The sequence below is a fragment of the Ruditapes philippinarum genome, unplaced genomic scaffold (genome assembly GCF_026571515.1).
Source record: "Ruditapes philippinarum isolate M1 unplaced genomic scaffold, ASM2657151v2 ctg2552_1_1_1_1, whole genome shotgun sequence".
In the NCBI taxonomy this organism is placed as follows: Eukaryota; Metazoa; Mollusca; class Bivalvia; order Venerida; family Veneridae; genus Ruditapes; species Ruditapes philippinarum.
Window position 1 is genome coordinate 99,996 of NW_026865226.1, and position 26,237 is coordinate 126,232.

The 26,237-nt window shown below is 32.2% G+C and overlaps 1 protein-coding gene across 2 annotated transcripts; it reads left to right on the forward strand.

Annotated features, from left to right (window-relative positions):
- Window positions 1-382: 382 nt before the first annotated feature.
- On the forward strand, window positions 383-25,737 carry LOC132728252 (uncharacterized). Of its 2 annotated transcripts, XM_060713859.1 has the most exons (10): window positions 383-488; window positions 3,945-4,127; window positions 13,157-13,312; window positions 14,111-14,263; window positions 17,980-18,132; window positions 19,140-19,328; window positions 20,501-20,690; window positions 20,995-21,102; window positions 24,765-24,872; window positions 25,106-25,737. In XM_060713859.1, the coding sequence occupies exons 1-10, from the start codon at window positions 463-465 to the stop codon at window positions 25,370-25,372; spliced, it is 1,533 nt and encodes a 510-aa protein (XP_060569842.1). In that variant the 5' UTR covers window positions 383-462; the 3' UTR covers window positions 25,373-25,737. The 2 variants fall into 2 exon arrangements, with proteins under 2 accessions (XP_060569842.1, XP_060569843.1); XM_060713860.1 differs by lacking the exon at window positions 14,111-14,263.
- The last annotated feature ends 500 nt before the right edge of the window (window positions 25,738-26,237 follow it).

Here is a 26,237-nt window from a genome sequence, read left to right on the forward strand (position 1 = left end):
TAAAGACAGTAAATCACAAATGATCAGTCTTATAATGACCATAATTAAAACATTAATAATCCTACAATTTCTATGTAATCAACAGAATGCATTCTTTGGCTTTGGAATTTGTTGATATTTTCGCTCTGTTCCATCTAACATTCATATATATATTCCCTATTTCCGCTTTTCACTATTCACGTTTCGCTAAATAAACAATTCGTAATCATAATTGTCTTTTGATTTTGTTTTCAGATTGATTAAAAAGGCTTCAGCACAACGGTAATGAATTTTTTTAATACAAATTATTTTAACTTCTCTCAAAATTAAACAAAACGGATTGGAAAAAAACAACGTTTGTCTCATTTTACTAATTTAAAACAGATAATTATCTCAAAAAATTCATATTTGTATTTTACCATTTTCAGTGAAACAAAGGACAAAAGAGCAGATGAACAAAAACAAACACAAAAATCATTGCGAATGGAAGAACAACATTGGAAATCAAAGTAATTCAGAATAACGTTAAATTTTTGCTAATTCAAAATAATTTATAAGTTCAATTATCAGTATAACACATCCATGACATGTTTATACTTTTTAATAAAATAGATAATGTACAGAAAGCAAGGCCCTTTCAAAATGTTATAATATCATGATAGCGTTTTTGTTTTATTTATTTATTTATTTATTTATTTATTTATTTATAACTGTTTTAATGCCCCCGAAGGGCGGCATATAATAATCGCACTGTCCGGGTCTATACAGATGAGCTTCATTCCATTAAGGAAATCCCATAAGCCAACTTGTTTATGCAGTAATTTACTAATTTTAATGTTGTATGTGGAAAAGATCAAAGAAAAGCACATAGATATGTTGGCACGTCCGTCCGTCAATCCATCCGTCCGTCCGGTAATCTTGTCTGCGCTTCATCTCCATAATCACTCGGAGGGATATCAGTGAAACTTTGCAGGATTCTTTGTAACCATGCCTAGTTGTGCATAGTATCTTTTTGGCACAGTTTTGACCCCTTTATGGTCAATATTTGAGTAAAAAAGCTTGTCCTCACTTCAGCACTAAAAATGTTTGGAGGATTTCAGTGAAACTTCACAGGATTGTGTCACCAAGCTTAGTTGTGCAGATTATCTTGATTATCCGCTTGAATGTTTTTTACACAGTTATGGCCCCCTAATGGTTAATGTTTTTGTAAAATAAACTTTTCTGTGTTACATCACCAAGACCTGTGGGGTCTTTCTGTTAAACAGGATTGTTTGTCACCAAGCCTAGTTGTGCATACCCACTTTTTATCAGCTATACCCCTTAATTGCTAATACTTGAGTACCACGCTTCATCTTAAAAATCGCTGGGCATTTCAGTGAAACTTCACAGAACTGTTTGTCACCATGCTTAGTTATGTATAGTATCTTGATTTTTTGCATGAATATTTTCGGCGCAGTAAAGACCCCTTGATTGTCAAATTAGGAGTAAAAAAATCTTGCTGGTGCTTCATCACCAAAACAGCTGGGGGGATTTCAGTGAAACTTCACAGGATTGTTTTCCACCAAGCCTAGTTGTGCATACTCTCTTGATATTTTGCTTGATTTTTCGTTACAGTTATGGCCCCTTAAAGGTTTACTTTTTAGTAAAATAAGCTTGTCCACGCTAAATATTCAAAACCGCTGGAATGATTTAAGCAAAGCTTCACAGGATTGCTTGTCACCAAGCTTAGTTGTGCATAGTCTCTTGATATTATGTTTGAGTAAAATAAGATTGTCCACGCTACATCTCCAAAACCGCTGGCCGGATTTCAGTGAAACTTCACAGGATTGTCACCATGCCTAGTTGTGCATAGCATCTTGATTTTCTGCTTGGTGGTTTAGTCATGGCCTCTTAATGTTTTAATTTTCAAATAAATTAATATTGTCCAAAAAGTAAATTACATTTGTACATCATTAAACTGCAAAACTACTTTCGAAATTTCATTGAGCATTTATAAAATTTTGTGCATGGTGTTATGATATTCCAAGCCTAGTTGTTCATTGTGCTATGTATCTTTTTGCACAGTTGTTGGCCCTTGATGATGATTTTTAATAATAACTTGGCACAAGTGATCATCTTTATGCGACGATGTGCAGAGCACAAAAATTGGATTGCTTCCCCCAAGTTCAAGGTCCCACTGAAAAGTCAAGTATTAAAATTCTACAATTCGTGTCCACTCAATACTTTTTAAACCTATGAAGATATTTGAAATAACTTGGCAAAAGTAATCATCATTTTGCGACGATATACAGAGCCCAATAATTCGGTTGCTATCCCCAAGGTCAAGGTCACACAGTACACTCACACTTAAAGGTCAAGTGTTAAAAAGTGAAAATTTGTGATGCCTCCATAACTTTAAAACTGCTGATTTTTCAATAACTTGATCACCATTATGAGACAGTGTGCACAGCGCAATAATTGGGTTGTCAAATAATAAAATTTACAATTCACGTCCACTCCATAACATAAAACCGCTGAAAATATTTTAAAATAACTAAGCACAAGTCATCACCATTATGCGACGATGTGCAGAGTGCAATAATTGTGTTGCTATCCACAAGGTCAAAGTTAAAGTGAAAGGTCAAGTTTTAAAAGTACATTTCGGACCCGCTATATAACGTTTTAAAAGCTGCAAAAATTTTGAAATAACTTTGCACAAGTGATTACTATCATCAGACAATGTGCAGAGTACAATAATTGGGTTGCTACTCCCAAGGCAAAGATCACACTTTAAGGTCAAGTGTAAATAACATTTAAACTACTGCAAATATTTTGTAATGATCACCATAATTAGACGATAAGCTGAGTGCAATAATTTGTTTGCAAGCCCCGAATTCAAGGTCACAGTTTAAGGTCAAGTGTTAAAAATTCTGCATTTTGTATCCGCTCCATAACTTTTAAACCCCTGAAAAAAATGAAACCACTTGGCACAAGTGATCAGCATCATGGAACGATGTGCAGAGCGTGATAATTGTGTTGCTACCCCCGAAGGTCATTGTCACACTGAAGGTCAATTGTCAAAAACATCTACATTTCATATCCGCTTTATAACTTTCGGACCGCTGATTTTTTTAAAGATAACTTTGCATAAGTGATCACCATTATGAGTCGATGTGCAGAGTGCAACAATTGGGTTGCTATCCCTAAGGTCAAGGTCAAACTTCAAGTTCAAGTGTTAAAAAGTCTACATTTCGAGTCCGCTCCATAACATTTTCACCGCTGTGAAAATTTAAAATAACTTGCCAGAAATGATCACCATTATGACATGATGTGCAGAATCCAACATTCAGGTTGCTACCCCAAAGGTCAAGGTTAAATCTTCACTATAACCTTTTGACGTTAATGAAGATTAGAAATAACTTGACTCAAATAATTACTATCATGAGACTATATGCTTATATACATGTCACAACATCAATGTAATGGTCTGTTAAAGGTCAAGAAGTACACACTCATGTCTGCTGCGGAAGGGGATCTAGCTGTGCTTCAGACTGCCTAGTTTTAGTAAAACCTGTTTAGACTATTTCATTTCTCCTACAATTCTAGTTGAATTTCAATTATATTTATCGAAGGCGGTCGAGCGTATATTACTGTTGTTGTTTTTTTGTGCATATATTGCGGATTTTATGTCAAAGCTTCCTTTAGGGGAGCATAAGTCACTTTTCAGGGATTTTTTTGTTGTTATCTGTTTTTACTTTTATTTATTTTTATTTTTTTTGTTTGGGGTGTGTTTTTTAGAAAATATTACACAGTCAAACATATAACTATTTGTTCCGTTCATTTACAATAAACATATATTTTGCAAGTCTTTTTTATTTGTTTCCTAAGACACGGGCTCACTATTGTCCAGGATATTATTAAGGACAGTAATTTTCAAGCACAAATGATGTGTGAATCTGCAAAACATTTTAATTTTATCGTTACAGATTTAGTGACGTTATGTACCGGCTTAATAAGTTGCTCAAACAAGTTTCGAACAGCAAATATAACGAGGAATTATTTCCAATGTCGAAAACCACGGAAGGAAGTCACGATGAAGTAAATAAATGCAATAATATCATTCTGGAATGTTGTAGAAGGCTTAAAAATGAAAATGATTGTAAAACGAGGTAAAAGTACAATTTATTTACGATTCATTACTTAATTCATTTAAATCTTTATCCGTTTTACGGCAGTAACCAAAATTTGAGCGTAAATTTCTTCAAATGACAAAGTTTAATTGTAACTTAAGGTTTTAGGATGACTTTTCTGAAGATTATTTATTTTCAATGAAAAGAACTTAGATTATTTCGGTATTTCGGAGTGGGTTCAAGCCTTTCTCTGGGCTTGGGGTTTTACTTTTTTACTCTTTTTGTTTTGCACAATTATTTATAGTCTTATATTTTTTTAAAATCTTGAAGTAAGAATTTTTTTGCAAATTTATATGTACTTTTAAGTGTTAAATGAGTGAATATAGGGCAGTTTTACAATTAAACCATTTATATGTCCAAATCAGTTTGGAAAACCGCCCTCATTTTTGACACAAATGTTCAAATTTGTATCTAGATAACTACATGTATTACATTGGAAACAAAACGATGCCCCATTGAAAGGTGAAAAAACATGACCGGTTTACTGAACATTTTCTAGTTTATCAAATCTGATAGATACCGGTTTCAATTTACCTTATCTTTTTGTATGTGCTTTTCTTTGGTATTTCGTTTTAATTTCAAAACTATGGCTGTTTCTTACCACTTATGAAAAGAGAATGAGATGAAATATGTAAAACTTATATTTTTCTGATCAAAACATGTTTTGATGTTGTTCGATAATACTGATACAAAAATTTATCTTAAATCATCAATGTTTTTCGAACAAGACGGTAAACTTTCGCTATTTTTTTTTATTTATGTCAAGAATATGATAAAGTTTTATTATGTAATGTTTCAGAGGTAATTATACATCTAATACATGTAATTTTCATTGCATTTCATCTAACGATTTTTTATGAAATAAATGATTGATCGTAATTTGAATACTTTGTGTTAACAAGAAGGCCATGATGAAACTGGTTCGCCCTCATGATACATATTTCAATTAAGGTCACAATTCTTAAATGCAATAATACTGCTGAAAATAGACTCCAATTACTAGCTTCTTGAGTAATGTTACCAGATCATAAACAAGGGGTTTCATAAACAAAAGTATTTCACGGGTTCCTAGACTATGAAATAAAATTCATCTTTCTCAACAGTGTTTGGGGACTTGGAAATCAAAGATTGTGTCCAAACTAACCGCCAAAACAATATAAAAATCACTATCAGCTATTTATTTCCTAAACTTGACAGTTAAAACCATTCAATATATTTGTTTTTAACATTCTGATATCAAATAGGTTTCTGTTTCTATTTGTACGGGAAATGTATGTTTTGATAATTAAAACAGAAAATTATAATTGAATTATTTAAAAAAAACAACAGACAAGGTCCTTTATATATTTCCTTATTTTCTTATAATTCAACAATGATTTGTTTTCTTTTGACTAATTTTATAAAAATCATAGAGGATATTTGCTTGTTTGTGTGTAAGATGAAATTTTATTTCATTGAGTATGCTTTAAAAACAGTGAGAATACTATTTTTAAAGTTCACGAGATGAAATAAATTTACATCTCACAAAACAAACAAACATTTTTAAAAAATAGTTTTGCTCAAAACAAGTTTACATGAATTTTCCTCAATATTTATGATATAAATGATATTAAAATTTGTTTTCCACACTGGTAGCCTCAATTTTAGTCAAATATATATATATTATATATATATATATATATATATATATATATATATATATATTATATATATATATATATATATATATATATATATATATATATATATATATATAATAAAAAAAGCTTGAGCTAAAAACTAAGTTCGACAATCAACGTTAAATGGCGATGATATTATTTATCTTATTCAAGAAAATGAATGATCGCTCGTTTTAATAATAATAACAAACAGTTCTAGTAGAAGAAAAAGTCACACCATCCGACTTGATATTCCGTTACTTACGGCGAATTCATATTAGACCAGGCTTTGTGTAATATGATCAGTAATCCACTCAAAAGCATAAAATATAACTTTTTAACATACAAAATGAGTCATTGAAAATTTTCATTTATTTATATATTTATATAATATATATAATTTTTAGGATAATGCGTATTTTAAATGGGTGGGATAAAATGATGAATTTATTTGATTTTCAAAGTACTCCAGATAACATTATTTTTGAATGCCTAAAAGACTTGTATCTACTAATAAAAATGTTTGAAAACTTAGTGACTCCAAGGCTCAACTTTCTTGATCCCAGGGGCATGACTACTGTATATTACTTTTGTAAAGGACTTCAAATCCATTTCGCATGTCATTATTTAAGCTCTTGATCTTAAACATATTTGATTAAATGATGGAAATAATCATGCGTTTGATTTTGTGTATTATTAAGTGTTTTAAAGTTACAACATTTAAAAGCTTTTGCTTTGTACTAAGGTTGATGCAACAAAGAAGTAATCAGGTCACATTGAGCTTCCACTTTTGACCCAACTTATTTAAGCTGTTCGTAAAACAATCCTGCGTTTAAACTCTTACCTTCTCCACACAAGAATATTTTATTGTGATTTCCCTTTTAAATCTTTTTAACCGAAGTAACTCCCAACTATGACCCGTTTATCATATTACTTTGGTAGATGTCAGCAAGGTCGTGCTACAAGCCAACTATTAATGCGCTTGGCATTGTATTTTCGAAGTGGCAGATTTGAAAATATATTAACTATATAAATTTATGTATAATTAGGCCGTAATTGACACGAATAGCATGAGATATTTAGCTTTGCAGCAGTTCTCTAGAAAATTTATATCTAGGCATTGTAGATTTTCATAAGAAGCTTTTTATGTTATGTTTTTCATATGTAAGCCTGCATAAAAGGTAAGGCCACTTTAATTCCAGTGGAATGATTTATTGATTTATTGGATTTTTAGAGGACTACAAGGTGGTGCAACATGCAAAATATCTGCTCTGGGCATTCTGTTTCTTACACGTAACTCTATAAATCCATGAACGCAAGATAAGTAAAATCTTTGTTGATTTGATTACTAATAGGGCAAGGCAAGTGTGATTTATATAACTTTTGCAGAGATCATAGATGCAAAACACTAAGCTCTGTACATTACAATTTTCCGCAAAATCATCAAAATGCGATTTCGATGAAGTAAAGGGTAGGACAAATTTTGACTTCAGCTTGTCGTTTTTCATGTAGTTTGTAAAAGATAAAAAGTTGATGCTGTATACCAAAATCTAAACTCTGAACATTGTAGTATTTAAGGAGAAGATTTTTTAGACATGTATATCATACAAGTCTACTTAAATTAAGTAACCATCAAGGCGGGCTATTTTTTCTTCCCTGGTTAAAAATTAAAAGAATTTTAAATAGATTTCCTTAAGGCAATGCTACAAACTCTAAGCCTTTGACATTGTAGTTTTCTACGAGAAGATTTAAATGGTTTATAGGTTAGGCAGACAGCCGGAGCAGCCAATATAGGCATATATAGGGAGAATTACCCCCGTTGTGGTGTCAATTAAGATCCCTTGGGTATGATATAAAACTTTTGTAAAAAACCCAATAGGTTATGCTACATGAACATATCAAATATATATGTTCTTGCCATTTAAGTTTCGGAGAAGTAGAATTGTCAAAGATTTCACTTTTTAAGCCTATTTTAGTGTTACCTACTACAGACCGGAACCATTTATAGACATGTTTAGAGTATTACTTTGGAAGATTGTTTAGAATCCGCATTGTGGTTTAGAAGGAGATACTGTATAGAGTAACTGTGGATAAGGATTGACGATGGACGACGAATACATTGCCATTTCAAAACCTCACCTCTCAGCAAAAACGAAACTTCATAAACCATTAACCGGTTTAAACTCCCCAGCAGTATTTATGCTGCTGACCGTTCCAAGGCGGCGCCCCTCTGTGTTCCTCAGATGTATGTCTATGTTGTTTCATACTGTTTTGGTGACTCTTGTGTCCCTTGTTGTTTTCTCGTCTACGGTAAGTATTTTCCCCTTTGCCCCTAGTTATACCCCCAAAAACGAAGTTTGGTGGGGTATATAGGCGTCACCCGGTGGTCGGTTTGTCGGTCGGTCGGGCGGTCGGTCGGTCGGTCCAGACGTCAGTTGCATTTTCCTTGTCCGGACAATAACTTGAAGACTAATGGTTGGAATTCAATATAACTACATACAATGGTCAAGCACATTAAGAGGAAGGGCCGTGCACAAGAACCATAACTCTATCTTGACTAATTACAGAGTTACTGCCCTTTGTTACTTTTCCTTGTCCGGGGCATAACTTGAACACTACTGGTTGGAATTCAAAACAACTTCATACAATTGTCAAACACAATAAGGGGAAGTGCAGTGCACAAGAACCATAACTCTATCTAAAGTAATGACAGAGTAATTGCCCTTTGTTACTTTTCCATTGCTTTCTTTTGTCCGGACCATAACTTGAAGACTAATGGTTGGAATTCATTATAACTACATACAATGGTCAAGCACATTGAGAGGAAGTGCAGTGCACAAGAACAATAACTCTGTCTTGACTAATTACAGAGTTATTGCCCTTTGTTACTTTTCCTTGTCCGGGGCATAACTTGAAAATTACTGGTTGGAATTCAAAACAACTTCATACAATTGTCAAACACAGTAAGGGGAAGTGCAGTGCATAAGAACCATAACTCTATCTAAAGTAATTACAGAGTTATTGCCATTTGTTACTTTTCCATTGCTTTCTTTTGTCCGGAGTATAACTTGAAGACTAATTGTTGGAATTCAATATAACTACATACAATGGTCAAGCACATTGAGAGGAAGTGCAGTGCACAAGAACCATAACTCCATCTTGACTAATTACAGAGTTATTGCCCTTTGTTACTTTTCCTTGTCCGGAGCATAACTTGAAACTATTCCATGGCTGGAATTTAAAACAACTTCATTCAATGGTTAAGCACAATAAAGGAAAGTGCAATGCACAAGAACCATAACTAAATCTAAAATAATTACAGAATTATTGACCTTTGTTACTTTTCCATTGATTTCTTTAGTCCGGAGCATAACTTGAAGACTAATGGATGGAATTCAATATAAGTTCATACAATGGTCAAGCACATTGAGAGGAAGGGCAATACACAAGAACCTTAACTCTATCTTCACTTATTACAGAGTTATTGCCCTTTGATACTTTTCTTTGTCTGTTGCATAACTTGAAAGTACTGGTTGAAATTTATAACAACTTCATACAATGGACAAGCACAATAAGAGGAAGACTAATTGTTGGAATTCAATATAACTACATACAATGGTCAAGCACATTAAGAGGAAGTGCCGTGCACAAGAACCATAACTCTATCTTGACTAATTACAGAGTTACTGCCCTTTGTTACTTTTCCTTGTCCGGGGCATAACTTGAACACTACTGGTTGGAATTCAAAACAACTTCATACAATTGTCAAACACAATAAGGGGAAGTGCAGTGCACAAGAACCATAACTCTATCTAAAGTAATTACAGAGTTATTGCCCTTTGTTACTTTTCCATTGCTTTCTTTTGTCCGGACCATAACTTGAAGACTAATGGTTGGAATTCAATATAACTACATACAATGGTCAAGCACATTGAGAGGAAGTGCAGTGCACAAGAACCATAACTCTGTCTTGACTAATTACAGAGTTATTGCCCTTTGTTACTTTTCCTTGTCCGGGGCATAACTTGAAAATTACTGGTTGGAATTCAAAACAACTTCATACAATTGTCAAACACAGTAAGGGGAAGTGCAGTGCATAAGAACCATAACTCTATCTAAAGTAATTACAGAGTTATTGCCATTTGTTACTTTTCCATTGCTTTCTTTTGTCCGGAGTATAACTTGAAGACTAATTGTTGGAATTCAATATAACTACATACAATGGTCAAGCACATTGAGAGGAAGTGCAGTGCACAAGAACCATAACTCTGTCTTGACTTATTACAGAGTTATTGCCCTTTGTTACTTTTCCTTGTCCGGGGCATAACTTGAACACTACTGGTTGGAATTCAAAACAACTTCATACAATTGTCAAACACAATAAGGGGAAGTGCAATGCACAAGAACCATAACTCTATCTAAAGTAATTACAGAGTTATTGCCCTTTGTTACTTTTCCATTGCTTTCTTTTGTCCGGACCATAACTTGAAGACTAATGGTTGGAATTCAATATAACTACATACAATGGTCAAGCACATTGAGAGGAAGTGCAGTGCATAAGAATTATAACTCTGTCTTGACTTATTACAGAGTTATTGCCCTTTGTTACTTTTCCTTGTCCGGGGCATAACTTGAAAATTACTGGTGGGAATTCAAAACAACTTCATACAATTGTCAAACACAGTAAGGGGAAGTGCAGTGCATAAGAACCAAAACTCTATCTAAAGTAATTACAGAGTTATTGCCCTTTATTACCTTTCCATTGCTTTCTTTTGTCCGGAGTATAACTTGAAGACTAATTGTTGGAATTCATTATAACTTCATACAATGGTCAAGCACATTGAGAGGAAGTGCAGTGCACAAGAACCATAACTCGATCTTGCCAAATTACAGAGTTACTGCCCTTTGTTACTTTTCCATTGCTTTTTCTTGTCCGGAGCATAACTTGAAGACTAATGGTTCGAATTCAATATAACTTCATACAATGGTCAAGCACATTGAGAAGAAGTGCAGTGCACAAGAACCATAACTCCATCTTGACAAATTACAGAGTTATTGCCCTCTGTTACTTTTCCTTGTCCAGAGCATAACTTGAAAACTACTGTTTGTAATTCAATACAACTTCATACAGTTGTCAAGGACATTAAAAGGAAGTGCAGTGCATAAGAGCCATAACTCCATTTTGACAAAATACAGAGTTACTGCCCTTTGATACTTTTCCTTGTCTGGATCATAACTTAAAACGTACTGGTTGAAATTCAAAACAACTTCATACAATGGTCAAGCACAAAAAGAGGGAGGAAGTGCAGTGCACAAGAACTATAACTCCATCTTAAGTATTTATAGAGTTATTGCCCTTTGTTCCTTTTCTTTGTATTTCTGGACTATTTACAGAGTAATTCAATAAAACTTCTTCAATGGTCAACCACATAGAAAGGAAATGCAATATACAAGAACCACAACTATCTTTAATTGCCCACAACCATAACTCTATATTTCAATTCTTTTACAAGGTATTCTGTTACTAGTAACATCCTCATTTCCGAAGCAGTCTTGTGGGGGTATTAATCACATTTAGTGATAGTTCTAGTTTTTATTTATTTTATTTATCCCCTCATTCCCCAGATCTCCAGTCCCCTTCCCCTATGCCCTTGAGTTTATGGGCCTATTATTCTATCATTTATTTGTTTTCTTTTAGTTCCTTATCAATTACTAATTATTTATGATTTTAGTGGTTAGCCTGCCCATGCTCTGCCTTGTGCCCTGTCCTGTTTTTGTTTGGGGTCCTCCTGGGCTCCTTGCCACTGGCTCTTGTTACTGGGTCGGGTGGGGGTTGTGTTCATTGAACGCCGCCTTTCCTTGTTGATCTTGTTTATCACATATTTCATACTTTTATCAATGTGTAAACGAAAAAAGGTTTATTTATTGTTATGCTTTACTTGCCAGGATGATTTCAAAAAAATATTTTCATATATTCAGAAGAAAACATATGTATTGATTTTATTATTGAGACTCGTTTGCTTCAATAACTGCCAACAAAAGGGATGACATCTTTAGATACATATTATACATGCTTATTGTGCTCGTATATCTTACAAAATAACAAAAATAATTATTATTATTCTTTTTTAATAATTTTCAAGCATCAGTCTGATGAAACTGAAATATTAAAGGTTATGATGATAAGTTAATAAATTCAAATAAGTCTGGATAAGATCAATTATCACAGGAAAATACGTCAAGGTTTATAGAGTTGCTCTGTAAGAACTGCAGAAAATGGTATTCATAGCATTAAGATTATGGAAAATTAAAGATCCCTCGGAAGCAATGAAATACATATAGTACATGACAATTACATCGGTTTGCTTGAGTCTGTTCATGAGTATTATTTCACACTTCCGCTAGCACCGGCTGAAGCGGTATCGTATTCACTCTTTAATATAATTAGCTTGAATCAATAATCACATGAAAAATGCTATTAATATTCCGGTCAAATCTTATGATCGATCGGGAATAGGCGGGCAGTCGTCAAACGAAATAGTTTCAATCACGAAACGTCTTTTAACAAGATTTTCAATGATTCTTGGTACAAAGCAAATTTATGTGAAGACTTCGCAAGGGATTGTTGATGGGCTCCCTAGGGTCAAGGTCACTGTTCCAAAACATAGAAAATCGATTTCTGGTCAATAACAAGAGTTTTGAATGAGACATTTCAATCAAACTTAGTGTATGGAAAGCTTATATTAAAATCTCGTTTGGGATTGCTTTTTGGCCTTAAGGATCAAGGTCAAGGGTACTGTTAATAAAGATTTAGATAAAAATTTGTGTCCAGTCAATAGCTTGAATAAGGAATAAGGCATTTTAATTAAACTTGCATATCTTTCCTATAAGAAAGCCTCAATTTGGATTGCTTGTGAGCACAATACTATCAATGTCGAGGTCACTGTTGGATTCAGGTTGATAAGAATAGTTTGGAGTAAGATATTTTAAAAGAAAAGGTATCTTGTTGTTTTTGAAGACCTCACTTGGAATTAACCCCCTCTACCTCATAGATAAATGACTGTATAATATTAATTAAAAAACTTATATTTATTTATTTTGTTACTTCTTAGTTATTATTTACATTTCACACAGTTACATTGTATGTTGCTGGTATTTGTATTCTAACTACAACAAATCTTTGTACAATGGTAATAATTATCGTTTCGTGGCTTTACCATGTTTCTTGTCATGATATATTAGACCCAAATTATGATATTCTTTGCAAAATCATATCATTATGCATTTGCAATTGGGACAATTTGATTAATTCAAAAACAATTATCTTAACAATTTATGTTTTATTTTAAGAACGAATAAAGAAGTAAAATGTTTACTGAAAGAAATTAATGACTGGAATGATGTCGAAACTATCAATGAAACTAAACAAGGTGGTCAAGACAAAATTGTAAAAGAATTTCGAGAAGGTCGTTTGCAGCTACATAAGTGGAAAAATGATTTTAAAAGGTAATACAATTTAAATTATCTGTATTTTAATTTAACTTAATTTTCTGGCTGTGCAACTGCATTTTATTTCAAATAGCTTATATAGCAGAGCTTGTAATAATTATCAACAAATTCAGCCAATACAAAGAGCATACTAAACATTTTTCATTTAATACTTTTCTTAAGATTATCGGATGGGGTGACTTGCAATACGTGTGAGTCATTGAAGTCAACATGTGCATATATCTTGTGGGAACTAGACAAATATTAAAGTGGCTGTTTATTTTGCTACTGCAGTTGTAATTATACATTGATGTCAAATTATATGTCTCTTAAATTTGATTATATTTCTTACATTTTTAAGTTGCTTCAGGTCCTTAAAACGATCTAAGCCTCTAGACAAATTTACATGACATTTATAAGATTATGTACGAATGCAATGAGAATACCGGACGTCTTTCATTTAGTTTATCATTATTATTATATTTGTCTTTATTTTAATCTATTATTATTATTATTATTATTATTATTATTATTAGTAGTAGTAGTAGTATTTATATGACGTGAACTAAAAGTTAATATTAACTTTATCATTTTCAATATTATTCAAACATTATATTTAGATAGACATACAGGTACAAGGAAACATAAGTTAAAATTGTAATATAGATTCCTTATTTAAAAGAACAAATATCTTTGCAGATATTTTGTTTCGAGCTTTTACAGGAGGTAAAGTTCATAAAAACATAGCGAAGTTAATATAGAGCAACTGTTCGATATAGTGTAATTTTTGATATGATTATCTATAAATGTTGAAAGCGCAAAACAAGAAGTTGAGTGTCTTACAAAGGAGCTAAAGTCTTGGGTTGACGTAAAAGCTAGAGAAGGGGAAATAGATTCTTACTGTGAATTGGCAAAAGCAATACGTACAAATCGTTCCACAATTTTAGAAAAAAAGAAAGAACTTCAAAGGTAATTCATTTTTATATGTCATTTAATCTTAGATAGAAGCGTTCAGTTTCATTTTAATTTTTGCCAATTTCAATGTCAGGAATGGTAAGGAGCTTTTATAAAATATATAATTATTCTAACACGCTTCACACTGTTGCCTTATCAAACAGACAGGGCAAGCAAGTGCATTATAACGCAATATATACACAGCATTAATGCTATACGTTATATGACATCAGATATGACGTCAATAAACCAGATAACGTCAGAAAAATTACCTGTACGGTCAATGTAGTGACATATTTTAATCTTCTTTTATTAGGCTATTCAAATGGAAATACAATAAAACCCTCTATTAAGACCACCAAAAGGACTTGATTAAAATGGTCTTAATTTCCGGGTGGTCTTAATTGAATTTTTTTAGTATCAACGCATGTATATTTCATGACCTCTCTATTTTACATATTATGTATAAACATGTTTAAACAATATTTTAAATAATCTTCAATATTACTATAAATTGATGTTATAATATCTAATCCCCATTCGAACATAAGTCTTGAGAAATTAAATATTAATTTTTTAATTTCCATGGGTCTTGTTTCATGTAATTAATTCACCTATTAAATAAGAAATAAATGTTTTACAAAATAAATGTGCAGAAAGTTAAATTAAACCGCTCTGAAGTATATTTTCTCACCTAACTTTATATAATTTTCAAATCATAACAGTTTTACACCTTGTTTCATCAAGTGTCATGCTTCAGAGCATTCAAGCAGATGAATAAACTGGATTATCAGTGGTCTCCATAATGGGGTTAGATAAAGAATAAAACGATGTATATGGACAGAAACTGATGGATAAGTGGGGTGGTCTTAATTGTGAATCATGTTACTATAAACATGAAGAACAGAAAATTCCGTTCTTTGACAATTTGGTCTTATTTAAGGGGTGGTCTTAATTCCTTGGAGGTTTTAAGCAGGGATTCTAATGTAGAAATAATAGATATGTTTTTGCATTATAGTAAACTGAAGCATGGTTTATCGTTCAAATGCTTAATAATTAATCACTAAAACCTGTCGTCCATCATGATTATATTCTGAAGCATTTGAACTTGAACCTTGTAGCATTATTCTACAACAATGCACACTAAATCAATATCTATTTCCTGATTTCTTATATATAATGTTCTTTCATGCATTTTAATTAAAGCTCTTCGCTTTTGACAGTTTTTCTGCTGTCTCAAATGAAATCATTATCATTATTTGCTGTTAAACGCATAATCTTTTATGATTTAATGATCCCATATCGGATAAATATGTGTATAGATTGTTTGAGATCACATCATATTAAATAAAGTTATTGAACTTTAAGCGTTTGAACCAAGTACCATCAGAAGTAATTATTCGATCGAATTATATTAATTTAGCCTTGTTTGTTTTTGTTTTGTTTTTTAGAGTTCAAAACTTCCACATTAAATGCACATTCGTACCCTATTTGCAGAGTCCAAAATATCTATCAAATGCTTATCATATTTCATAATGCTTCGGTTACGTCTCCATAATATCCACTATATATCAATTACATATCTTACTCAATCTTATCAAGTTTTCATTTTCAGACTCCAAAAATATCATATCAAATCCTATTATACTTGAAGCAATTCAGTTCTGTCAAAATTAGTAATGTGAAATAAAAAGCTCAATAAACTTGTATATTGTTGACAACATCACTGACTATTAGACTCCTATATCAGTGTTGGCCAGCACCCCGTCCAATAAGGTTTTACAGGTGTAACTCGTCCAGTACAATTCAGTATGATACTCAATTATTGTATTACACCCTCGTGTATTTCTTTTTCAAAAATATTGTTATTCAGTGAAATAGAGAAAAAAATAAGACACAATGAAACTTAAACAAAACCAGAATCATGCGCTTAAAGATATAAAAACCAAATTATACCGTAAGTAGGACATCACATATTGACTATACATTAATTTAAGCATAGAAACGGGTTGGCATCATGCACAGATTGAAAATATCTCTTGATATTAAATCTCTTTAAGTAATATACAACTCTTACATTCGACTAATTTAAAAATATGCTAATGTTATTTGGAATGATTGCTCCTTGGATGAAAAGGACATGCTTGACAAGAACAAAAACGAATGACGTATTTTATCGGGAGCAACCAAACTGGTCTCTCTCGATAAGCTTCAGCAGTGAATTGGTCATTACTAGAAGAGAGACTACGAGTTCACGGACTGATAATGTTCTATAAGATGATAAATGATATTGCACCATATTGCCTTACAAATCTCGTTCCTCAAAATAGTGTTGCCTTCGTACAACCTTTGAATTCCAGACCTGTTGAAAACCATGCATTCCCAAACAAACCAATATTACATTTTTTTCTTACCCGTGATAGTTCGTGATTAGAACAATTGACGTAAGATATGCACCTACTTCAAAGCTTTAAAAAGTAAATTTATGCCAGTCCATGACAGTACTTCCACTGCTTTTTACAACGGATCACCAATAGAACAGGTCTTACATGCTAGGCTTGGAACTAAATCATCACCTTTTTATTCGAAATATAGTCCATGTAAATAAATTAATTTTCACTTAATTACTGTCTATGTACCCCCGAAAGTATCATTTGTTTCCAAAACTCTTAGCGTTGGTGTCATCTAATTTTTCTCTTCTTCTCTTTCTCTTTCTTTTAATTTTTTTTCTGTTGATATATACTAATTTATTAATTACTCATATTTCGAATGCCTTACCATCTAGTGTTTCCGTCAAATCCATAGCGTGTGTTATGATAATATGGTTTTTAAAATGTTTGTCGACTGCCTCCGTGGTCGAGGGGTTAGAGTCGATGACTTCTAATCCAGTTACCTCTCTGGCGTGGGCTCGATCCCCGGGAGATGCTTTGGTAGTTTAGCACGAAGGAAGGGAGTCTAGTACTGGTGTAACTCTCCAGGAACGATGGTTAGGAAACTACCCGCCTATATGACTGAAATACTGTTGGGAAAAGGCGTAAAAATGAAACAAACAAACAAACAAATATTTGAATGGTGTAGTCTTATTATATCATATATGCAGTAAATATGTAGAAACAATATTACAAGCAAAGTACATTTCGCAAATTTAAATTCTTTGGATGAAAAAGAGCTATATATGTCGGATATACGAAAAAGAAACGTAAATGAGTAGGTTATTGTAACACAATCAATTTTAATTTTTATGCAAAAATAGCTTATTAATTAACTGATGGAAATCAATTTCGTATCTGAAAAAAGTCATTGAAACTGTTCAGTTCGCACTTGAAAAACTATTTCTCAGGGGAAGTATGTCCTGTACTAACAAGTTTTGTGGTATTTTCAAATTACACGGGCTGAGATCTATTCTAAGTATTTCTTTAGAACGACTTGAGTAATTTCAAGAAATTGAATACTTTTCACATATTACTAAACGTTTTTTGTTCTGATTTGTTTGACTTGCATCGAACGATATTACGCCTGTGCGTAGATATTGTAGTTCTTGGGCCGAAGCAACGGCAAATAGGAACGCGTTATCGCCTTCCAAAACGCTATCTCCATCATTTTAAATCTTAAACATTTTGTATGTTAGTATTTTGTTTATGGTATAGAGGACATTGAAAGGCATAGTTCCATTTTATGCAAAGTGTAATTTGAATTAATCTAAATAATATCATGTCCAATCTTGCTTTAAGTATCGAAACAGAAGTAAACTCTTTACTGGAGGAGATTAATGCATGGGATGATACAAAACCTCTTAAAGAAGCAAAAGGAAATGCATGCAAAGTGGTCGAAGCTCTCCGTGATTGTCGCTTGAAGTTTCGCGACAGAAAACTTGATTTTAAAAGGTAAATAATTGCTAAAGTCAGTAATTTTTTATATCATGTATACAAATGGTGGCTAGAACTATTTTGTAGTAAGTATATTTCCTTATTCTTTTAATATCTATACTCCGTTTATTTAGATCATTCTCATGTCACAAAGAAACAATATTTAATATATAAAGCACAAAGAAACAATATTTAATATATAAAGGCCAATTGCCTTTTTGATATTATAACTGCGCATTTGAACTCCAAACATGCTATATTTAGAAAATATATCCTTCCTTATTTTGAGCATATTGAGTAAAATACATCGCGGAAATGTTGAGTGAATAATGACGAACATGTGCTGAAAGACATACCCTGCAATATTGTACCACAATGCACTTAAACCAAGACATATCTATTCCAACATAGAAATACCATGACACGTAACATTTAGTAAGATTGGGCACCACACTAAATACTGCATTTCGGTATATACCGGTCAAGGTGCTTTAATGATAAAATGCTAAAACTCTTGCCTTTTCACACGCCGAAATGCAAGTTAAAGTTTTTAATGTATCATTTCACACCTATTTATATACGCTAATGACTGAAAAATGTAAATATCGGCTAAAAAGCGATATATTTCTGCGTTGTGATCATGATGTCTGCAAACGTCTAGTGTACTGCTGAGTAAAATCCAACAAAATTAATACTGACGTGCCATGTGACGTCAGATGCGACGAAACATGTCTGCCCAATGTATTTCAACATATTTGAATTAATTTTCTTTCCTAATAGAATGTAAGAATGAATATATATATTAAGCTTTCTTGCTTTTGAATTTTGATTATGCCCGGCTAGCTTTCAAATGATCAGGTTTACTTCTTCTGACAGTCATTACTTTCTTGTACGAGCAAACTTTGATATGTTGATCCTTTTTTAGTTGTTGTACCAAGTATACAGGTATTAAATCTGATAACTAACTTGTTCAAGGTGTAATGTTTAAGAATAGCACATAAATACATTTTACCAATATTATACAGTGGACGTAACAAAGCGAGTGTCGCGCGCAAAGAGAAACAAAGTCAAGATCAAGTGATTAAAGAAATGTGGACAATGATTAGGCCTACATCAGGCAAAGTGAAGTCGGGGGTAGATGAAACCGGAAAAGCTTTGACAGAAATCAAGAAATACGTGTCCGATGCGCAAAGACGTCTAGCTGAATTCAACGAGTAAGTCTATTTTTTGACAGATCACTAAGGTCAGACACTCCAAATATCCTTACAAGCATAATTAGATGTTGTGTCTCGGTGGCGAAGCAGTAATTCTCTTAAATATAGTCGTACGTGACTGATTTTTTTTTAAAAAAAAACGAATTTGTATTTGTTTGCTTTGTATAAAAAATATGTTGTTCGATCATGAAATGGTCATTTTGCGAAATTTAAGGCTAGCGAAAATGTTTGTCTTTGCAGTACCAGTCTCAATTTTAAATCGTTTTCTGATTCCGTTCGACGATTGAAAGTTTTCAATTCGAGTGTATTTGACAATCAATCAATTTTATACACTGTATCGAAGAAGGGAGTCACGAGACCTCTAGTACGTAAACATCGTTTGTATTGCAAATACACATTTAGTCTTGCTACAAAATTGTTATAAGTCAAAAAAGTATGGTGTTTTACTGACAAATAGTTTGCAATGCATCAATTTCTTAACATCTGAATAAGGCGATAAAGTACATGCAAAGGCTCCAGTGTGCACTACAGCTGTATTCTGCTCTGTTCTGTTTTTACAGAAAACAGTTGCTATCTTTAACCCAAAACTAATTCTGAAATTTATCAGTCCTACTGGTACTTGAATATATATATGACCACACAATTTGTGCATTATGTTCATGTTTATGCTAAGTCAAAACTTTTGCAGTTTAAATGTAAAAAAAAAATAAAGTTATTAAAACTCTATTTTCACATGAATGAAATCAGAAATTGTGCACACTAGTTTGTAATCAATAGATTACAATCCATTATTATAATAAACCTAATGAACATGATTATGTATTAATTTTATTTGAAAAATGACTAAGTATGTAATTAAAACAAACATTATTAGAGAAGTGATTTAATTTTACACGAAACTTGAGCAATTTTAAGAAACAAATGTTAAGCTTGTTTGACAAGTTTGCCAATACAACTTATTAATTATCAATACCTTTAGGTGAGTAGTTTGGCTTACATTTACTGCCTCGTCCAAACGGGGTTATTGCTAATGATAGTGCTATTTATAATTTCAAATCAATATTGTAAATGTACAAACTTTATTTTATGTGAAATTTGTAACATTTTAATCGCTATGAATCGTTTTATTTTAACAAAATATATCTGTTATTTAATATCTTAACAAATTTTAGATTATCAAAGGACTGTGGAGCACGTCTGGTGGACAACAACCCAAATATTGCAGATCTAAGTAATCCATATCGTCCAACCAAAATAGCTGAACAGTTTTCAGAGTTGTATGACAACCACTGGAAAGATGCCTTCCAAACTTTGAAAAATAAAGATCAAGAAAACACAGCATATTTGTTAAAGATTATCGTAGTAAGAGTCGTATTAAATTTAACCTGAAACATGTACATGTATTAACAATAATACAAGTCATAATTGTACTGATATATGAGGGGTAAACAATGGGTCACCTGTACGTACAAAGTAAACAATGGCATTTAAACCAAAATAATAATATTTTAATTTAATTGTTGTCGGTGTTCAAGACAAACTTTATAAAGGTAGAAAGAACTAAATAATATGATTTTCCACGTCAAATAAAATATCTTATAACTTTGCTTAATATTTCCTAGTCTCGGGAAATGAAAATGCATTTTCTTCATTATTTTCTTAACAGGATTGTTTTGAAATTTGTTGGAAAATATCTAAGAATCATCAACGGAATTTGAAGAGTGCTGTGTGCTGTCCTGGTGAAAATATAGCATCTGGACAAGCATCAAAACAGGTAAAAATAATTCTTGATTTGATATTGGTATATATATTTGAATAATAAGTCTCTCGTGATAATTTTTTTTTCATAGAATGAAAAAGGCCATTTGGTATTTAAATATTATTTGAAAGCCAGCGAAAAAGAGTTAATCTGCATTTAAATCAATTGTTAAAAGAAAAGATAGTCTTTATAATTTGTTTATAATGCTCCCTTACGACAATGTCACATTGCCTTCACACGCACTCAGGTAACATGATGGGATAAATTTCCGTGTTCATTCTGAAAAGACTGAAAAACTGTCAGAATCGGAACTTCAGCTACAACAAAGGAGGGAGCATATACTTATCATGTTCTAGTTAAGTGGGTTATGTCCCTTTAACGCTTTAACAGTTTTTGGTAAGAATTAATTTACAGCAATCAATTCAATGACTGAGAGTTATCGAAATTTCATTGGAAGCTTCACTAAGTAATGCATATTTTCGGTTCATTGATTCTTCACAATTTTGTTTCCATTCAGCATACATTGTTTAACAATTCAAAGGATTTTGCTTAAACTAAACATAACTCCAAAGTGATTTTGTAATAAAAAATATATTACGGTATGCTTATATTTGAAGAACACTGATAATTACTTTACAGTTTCTCTTGAAATGTAAAACAAGCATCTTTTTGAATACACAAAAAGAAAATATGTAACGCATTAAACTCTACACAACAAAGGTAATCACAGTATAATTACATAGTTACATTAAAAAATGGCAGTTTTTATAAGAATAAACAAAATTAATTTGACAAGTAATAAGGAATGCAGCTTCCAAAACATAGGTAATAAATACATTTACTTATTAGACATATTCAGGAAGAATGTACTAGATTTCATTAATTAAGATGTCTGCATTAAAGTTAGTTAAACAAAGATGAGCGTTGTATATCTTTAAGAAAAAATGCAAACATAACGTGCAATATAATCTTCAATGGGGATTCATGTAGTCGCCTCTCTGTATAGGCGTATCTCTTAATTTTCTTTCCATCCTATTTTCTTTTCCGGAAAACCTTCGCGTAAATATTGGACCTTCAAAGGAAGTTAAACTGTCAACGGAATATGTAAAAACTATATGTTTCGGTTTTAGTTTTTAGTCCCACTTAAATATATAATTATTTTAAGACATTCGGCATGCTTGGTGTTTAACCCTATTTCAGATGGACGCTTTTAATTGCATCTGACGGACCAAGTGGAAGACTAAAGCCTTAAGGAATGAACTGTTTTAATTTTCGTCTTCTGTCTTGCTTCATCGGGCGTTTGTAGGTGATTTTCTTGCTGCTCTGTCTTCGTTAAGGGCATCGAGTACCTTTTCTATGGTCAGTAGGCTGTAACTTGTGTACATATTTTCTTGATCATTTATGTGTTTTATTTATTTCATCTAATGTAACCATGACAAATGTTAGAATTCACTTGGCGGGGATTCATTTTATTCAAACCCCTTGTCTTAGGGGCAACAGTGAGGTTTGACGCGCCTTAAACCGGTTTAATCTCCCCAGTGGTGTTATAACTACTGACTGTTCCAAGGCGGTACCCTCTGTGTTCCTTCACGTGTGTGTTTTGTGTATTGTTGATTGTTTTGAATGTTTGCACGTTTCGTGATTGGTGTAACTCTCCAGGAACGATGGTTAGGAAACTACCCGCCTATATGACTGAAATACTGTTGGGAAAAGGCGTAAAATGAAACAAACAAACAAACAAACGTTTCGTGATGTCCTATTTTGGTTATTTGTCGTTAACTCGTTAACGGTAAGAATTTTCTTCCCATTACCCCTCTAATCCCGTTTTGTGACCCCCTTTTATTCCCCTTACAGCCCTTGTCACTTTAATTCCCGTATTGGACCCTTTTACTTATCATTTTACTTAATAGATATCCCTGTCCTCCTTTCACATCACTTTTGTCTTCTCTCAATTTTTAGATCGTTGCTTTCTGAGTGCCCTTCTGGTGTGACTGGGTTGTGTCGGGGCTGCGTTCTGTGAACGTTGCCTTGCCTTGTTGATCTTTATTCTCATTTTTTCTGTTTAGTCCCACTCCTTTAATGACTGCTTTTAACACATTATTTGAAATATTATGATATCACGTTTTACCAGTTAAGAGCAGAATATCACTCTTCATTTCATTTTCCTATTATAATGTAGCGTGCACCGAGCGGTAGATTATTATTCAAGTGCCACAAAATAAAATCATAAATATTCTTAAATGCAAATATTTTTTACTTGCGATACTTATCCGAATCGATTTGAAATATTCAAATTTAAATTTTTCTTGTGGTTTCTTAACCTTTTGATGAGATATCAACTTAATATAACCTCCAGAGATAATAAAATGCAAAAATAACAATCTCAAACTTATTCTTGAATTATCCGAATTATATCTTTCAAGAAACAACTAAACAATATACTTTTAAACAAAAACTTATATTCAAAAATATATCCTTTAAAATACTGTTTTCGAAATAAACTATCCCGTATCAAACATTTGCCCAAGAGGTTTTACTGAAGTAATAAAGTACTTTTAGCGCCAGATATCTGGGATGCCTGTGTACTAGTAAATGCAATATCACTTCTATCCAACTCTTACAAGGACAACAAGCAGTCTAACTATTCAACTCTCAAAATATTTCCTGAAACAGCAAAGATATTTTACCACCAGATATCTAAGATTTCTGGGTACTTGTAAATATAATTACCACTTCGATCTTAGCCGTACAGAGCCAAAGCCAAACTTACCTAAAATATTTCTTTCTTAAAGTTATTTATGCCCAAGGATTTAACAGAGATCATACAAGGTCCTTTGTATCAGATATCTGAGATGTCTGTGTACTAGTACGTATTGACGACTTCTTTTCCACTCTCCAACGGACAGGACTAACCTGAATATTTCACACTGCGAACGCTCTATGTATATGCTGGTGAAGCATCATCCCCGCAGTGAATAAAACAATTATTTCGATTGGCTAAAATAAAAGTGTCTTGTAACTAAACCTTATAAGCGTCTGTTAATAGAAGTGACTTTTTTTACAAACTATTGTTAGTAATAGATCAACAATTTCAAATGTAAACACTTTGATGATTACCTAAAAGTTATACATATTTGATAAAAAAAACCTTAAATACCTACTCTTTATATCAAGTAAAATATTTGAATGGATTATAATATTTTTTCGTATACAAATGGCAAACTTATAGAAAAGGGAGGCAATCAAATTAACTATAACGTACGTTTCCGTTACAATAATTTCTCCTCAGTATTTATTTTTTAATTATCATAAAATCTGAATTTTGGAATATCTTTGCATAATTTACATATTCAAAAAGGATCAGCGATGATCTACAAACTTCTCTTTCACTCAACACCTTTCGCACTTTCACACCCTACCATCTCTCATTTGCTTTTTTGGGGAACCTTCGTCGTTTTCAACGATATCTTTGTTAAACATTTAGTTGATTTTTACGAACATACTAACAATAAAAAGATGTTACAGTTAAATATAATATGTGTTCTATTCTAATATTATGAAAATACCAAATATTATACAAAAAAGTGTATGTCTATATGTTAAGTCATGTCTACGTTTGTAATACAATGTATTTTGTATATACATGTAGATATTTAAGTTCCACTCTCGTTTTTCAGAAAAGGGGAAAAACGGAAAACCCTGTCTTCTTCTCAGCGGTTCAGTCAAAGACTTTATCAGAACTTCGAAAGCAGACTGCAGATATATCCGTTGATGGTGTGATTTCGGTATGTTCGTTTTAAAGCAAGTGATATATAGTACAATTTTTATTTCACATAATAAGATTATCAAGATTTGTATAATACAATCAAATAAATGCATGTAACCATGCTGCAAGAGTAGACTGTGACTGAATTGTGCCGGGGGCTGCGTTCTGTGAACGTTGCCTTGCCATGATGAAAGACAGGACAAATTTCAGAGTTAAATTAAAACGTATATTTTACTTTATATATTTTCATAGCAAATAGAATCGGCAAAGAAGGAATGGTTTGTTTCGAAAGCGTTGGGAAGTTATACTACCCGTTGTATAGAGCTGTGTTGGTTAATGCACGTGCAAACTCCACCTGTTGTTATTGACACGTGTGCCAAGTCAGGATCCAATTTTGATACTAGCAGATATAAACAATATACAAAAGCTGGAAAGAAAATAGACTTCATTGTTTGGCCTGTATTGTTGTTGGAAGAGGGGGGAGCTGTTTTGTGTAAAGGAGTTGCTCAAGGAAAATAGTTAACTGTATCAATTAAATACAGTTTCTGCAGTATATTCAAGAAGCATTGGAATAAACTCTTTTAACATTCTTCTAGTTTATTACATTTTCGCACATGCTATTTTATTAAAAACCTAATTTTTAAACTACTGTCTACTCTGGAGTGACTATAAACTTTAAGTTACCAAACAGTTTGTACAGCTGAGTCTTCACTATGTTAAATATATGTTTATAATCCATGCACACATTCAAAAAAGATTCCTTCCCTTGGGAATAAAAATACATGTAAAGATTGCGTGTTTTAATCTTTAGTAAGCATGCAATAACCGTTATACATTCATTGCATTACATTTATCAATTTCAGTTTAAAACATGTTTACTTTTTAAGGAATACGAATGCATCTGTTCTCGTTTAAGGGTGTTAATGTATGTATGTATGTATGTATGTATGTATGTATGTATGTGCCTTTTGTATATATCAAATTTAACATTTTATATATCAAAGAGACCAAAACATTTTTTCATATAATAAATATTTTAAATTGGTGTATGTAGTTAATTTATAATGTCATTCTATTTCATGAATTATCAAATTTGTAAAAGACTAAAACTTTAAAGAGATATAAGGGTAACAATATTCTATTTTGTATGCATTGGTACCAATGAGCTTTGTATTTTAATAAATCGTATTTGTATTACATGTTGTTGCCATTTTTTATTGTTATTTTCTTATTGGTTCTGTTAACTATAAAATAGTCCAAAATTCAGTTATTACTGAAAGGGAACATGAAAGACAAAAACAGATGAGTAATTTGGTAAAAAGATACTCAAAATTATACGATAAGCTAACCCACTGCTATGAGATATTGAAACAACAACAAAAAC

Coding starts and splice junctions, on each gene's coding strand:
- LOC132728252 (XM_060713859.1), top strand. CDS start 463: ATGGAAGAACAACATTGGAAATCAAA. Junction 14,264..17,979: donor AAAAAGAAAGAACTTCAAAG/GTAATTCATTTT, acceptor TCTTGCTTTAAG/TATCGAAACAGAAGTAAACT. Junction 21,103..24,764: donor CTGGACAAGCATCAAAACAG/GTAAAAATAATT, acceptor CTCGTTTTTCAG/AAAAGGGGAAAAACGGAAAA.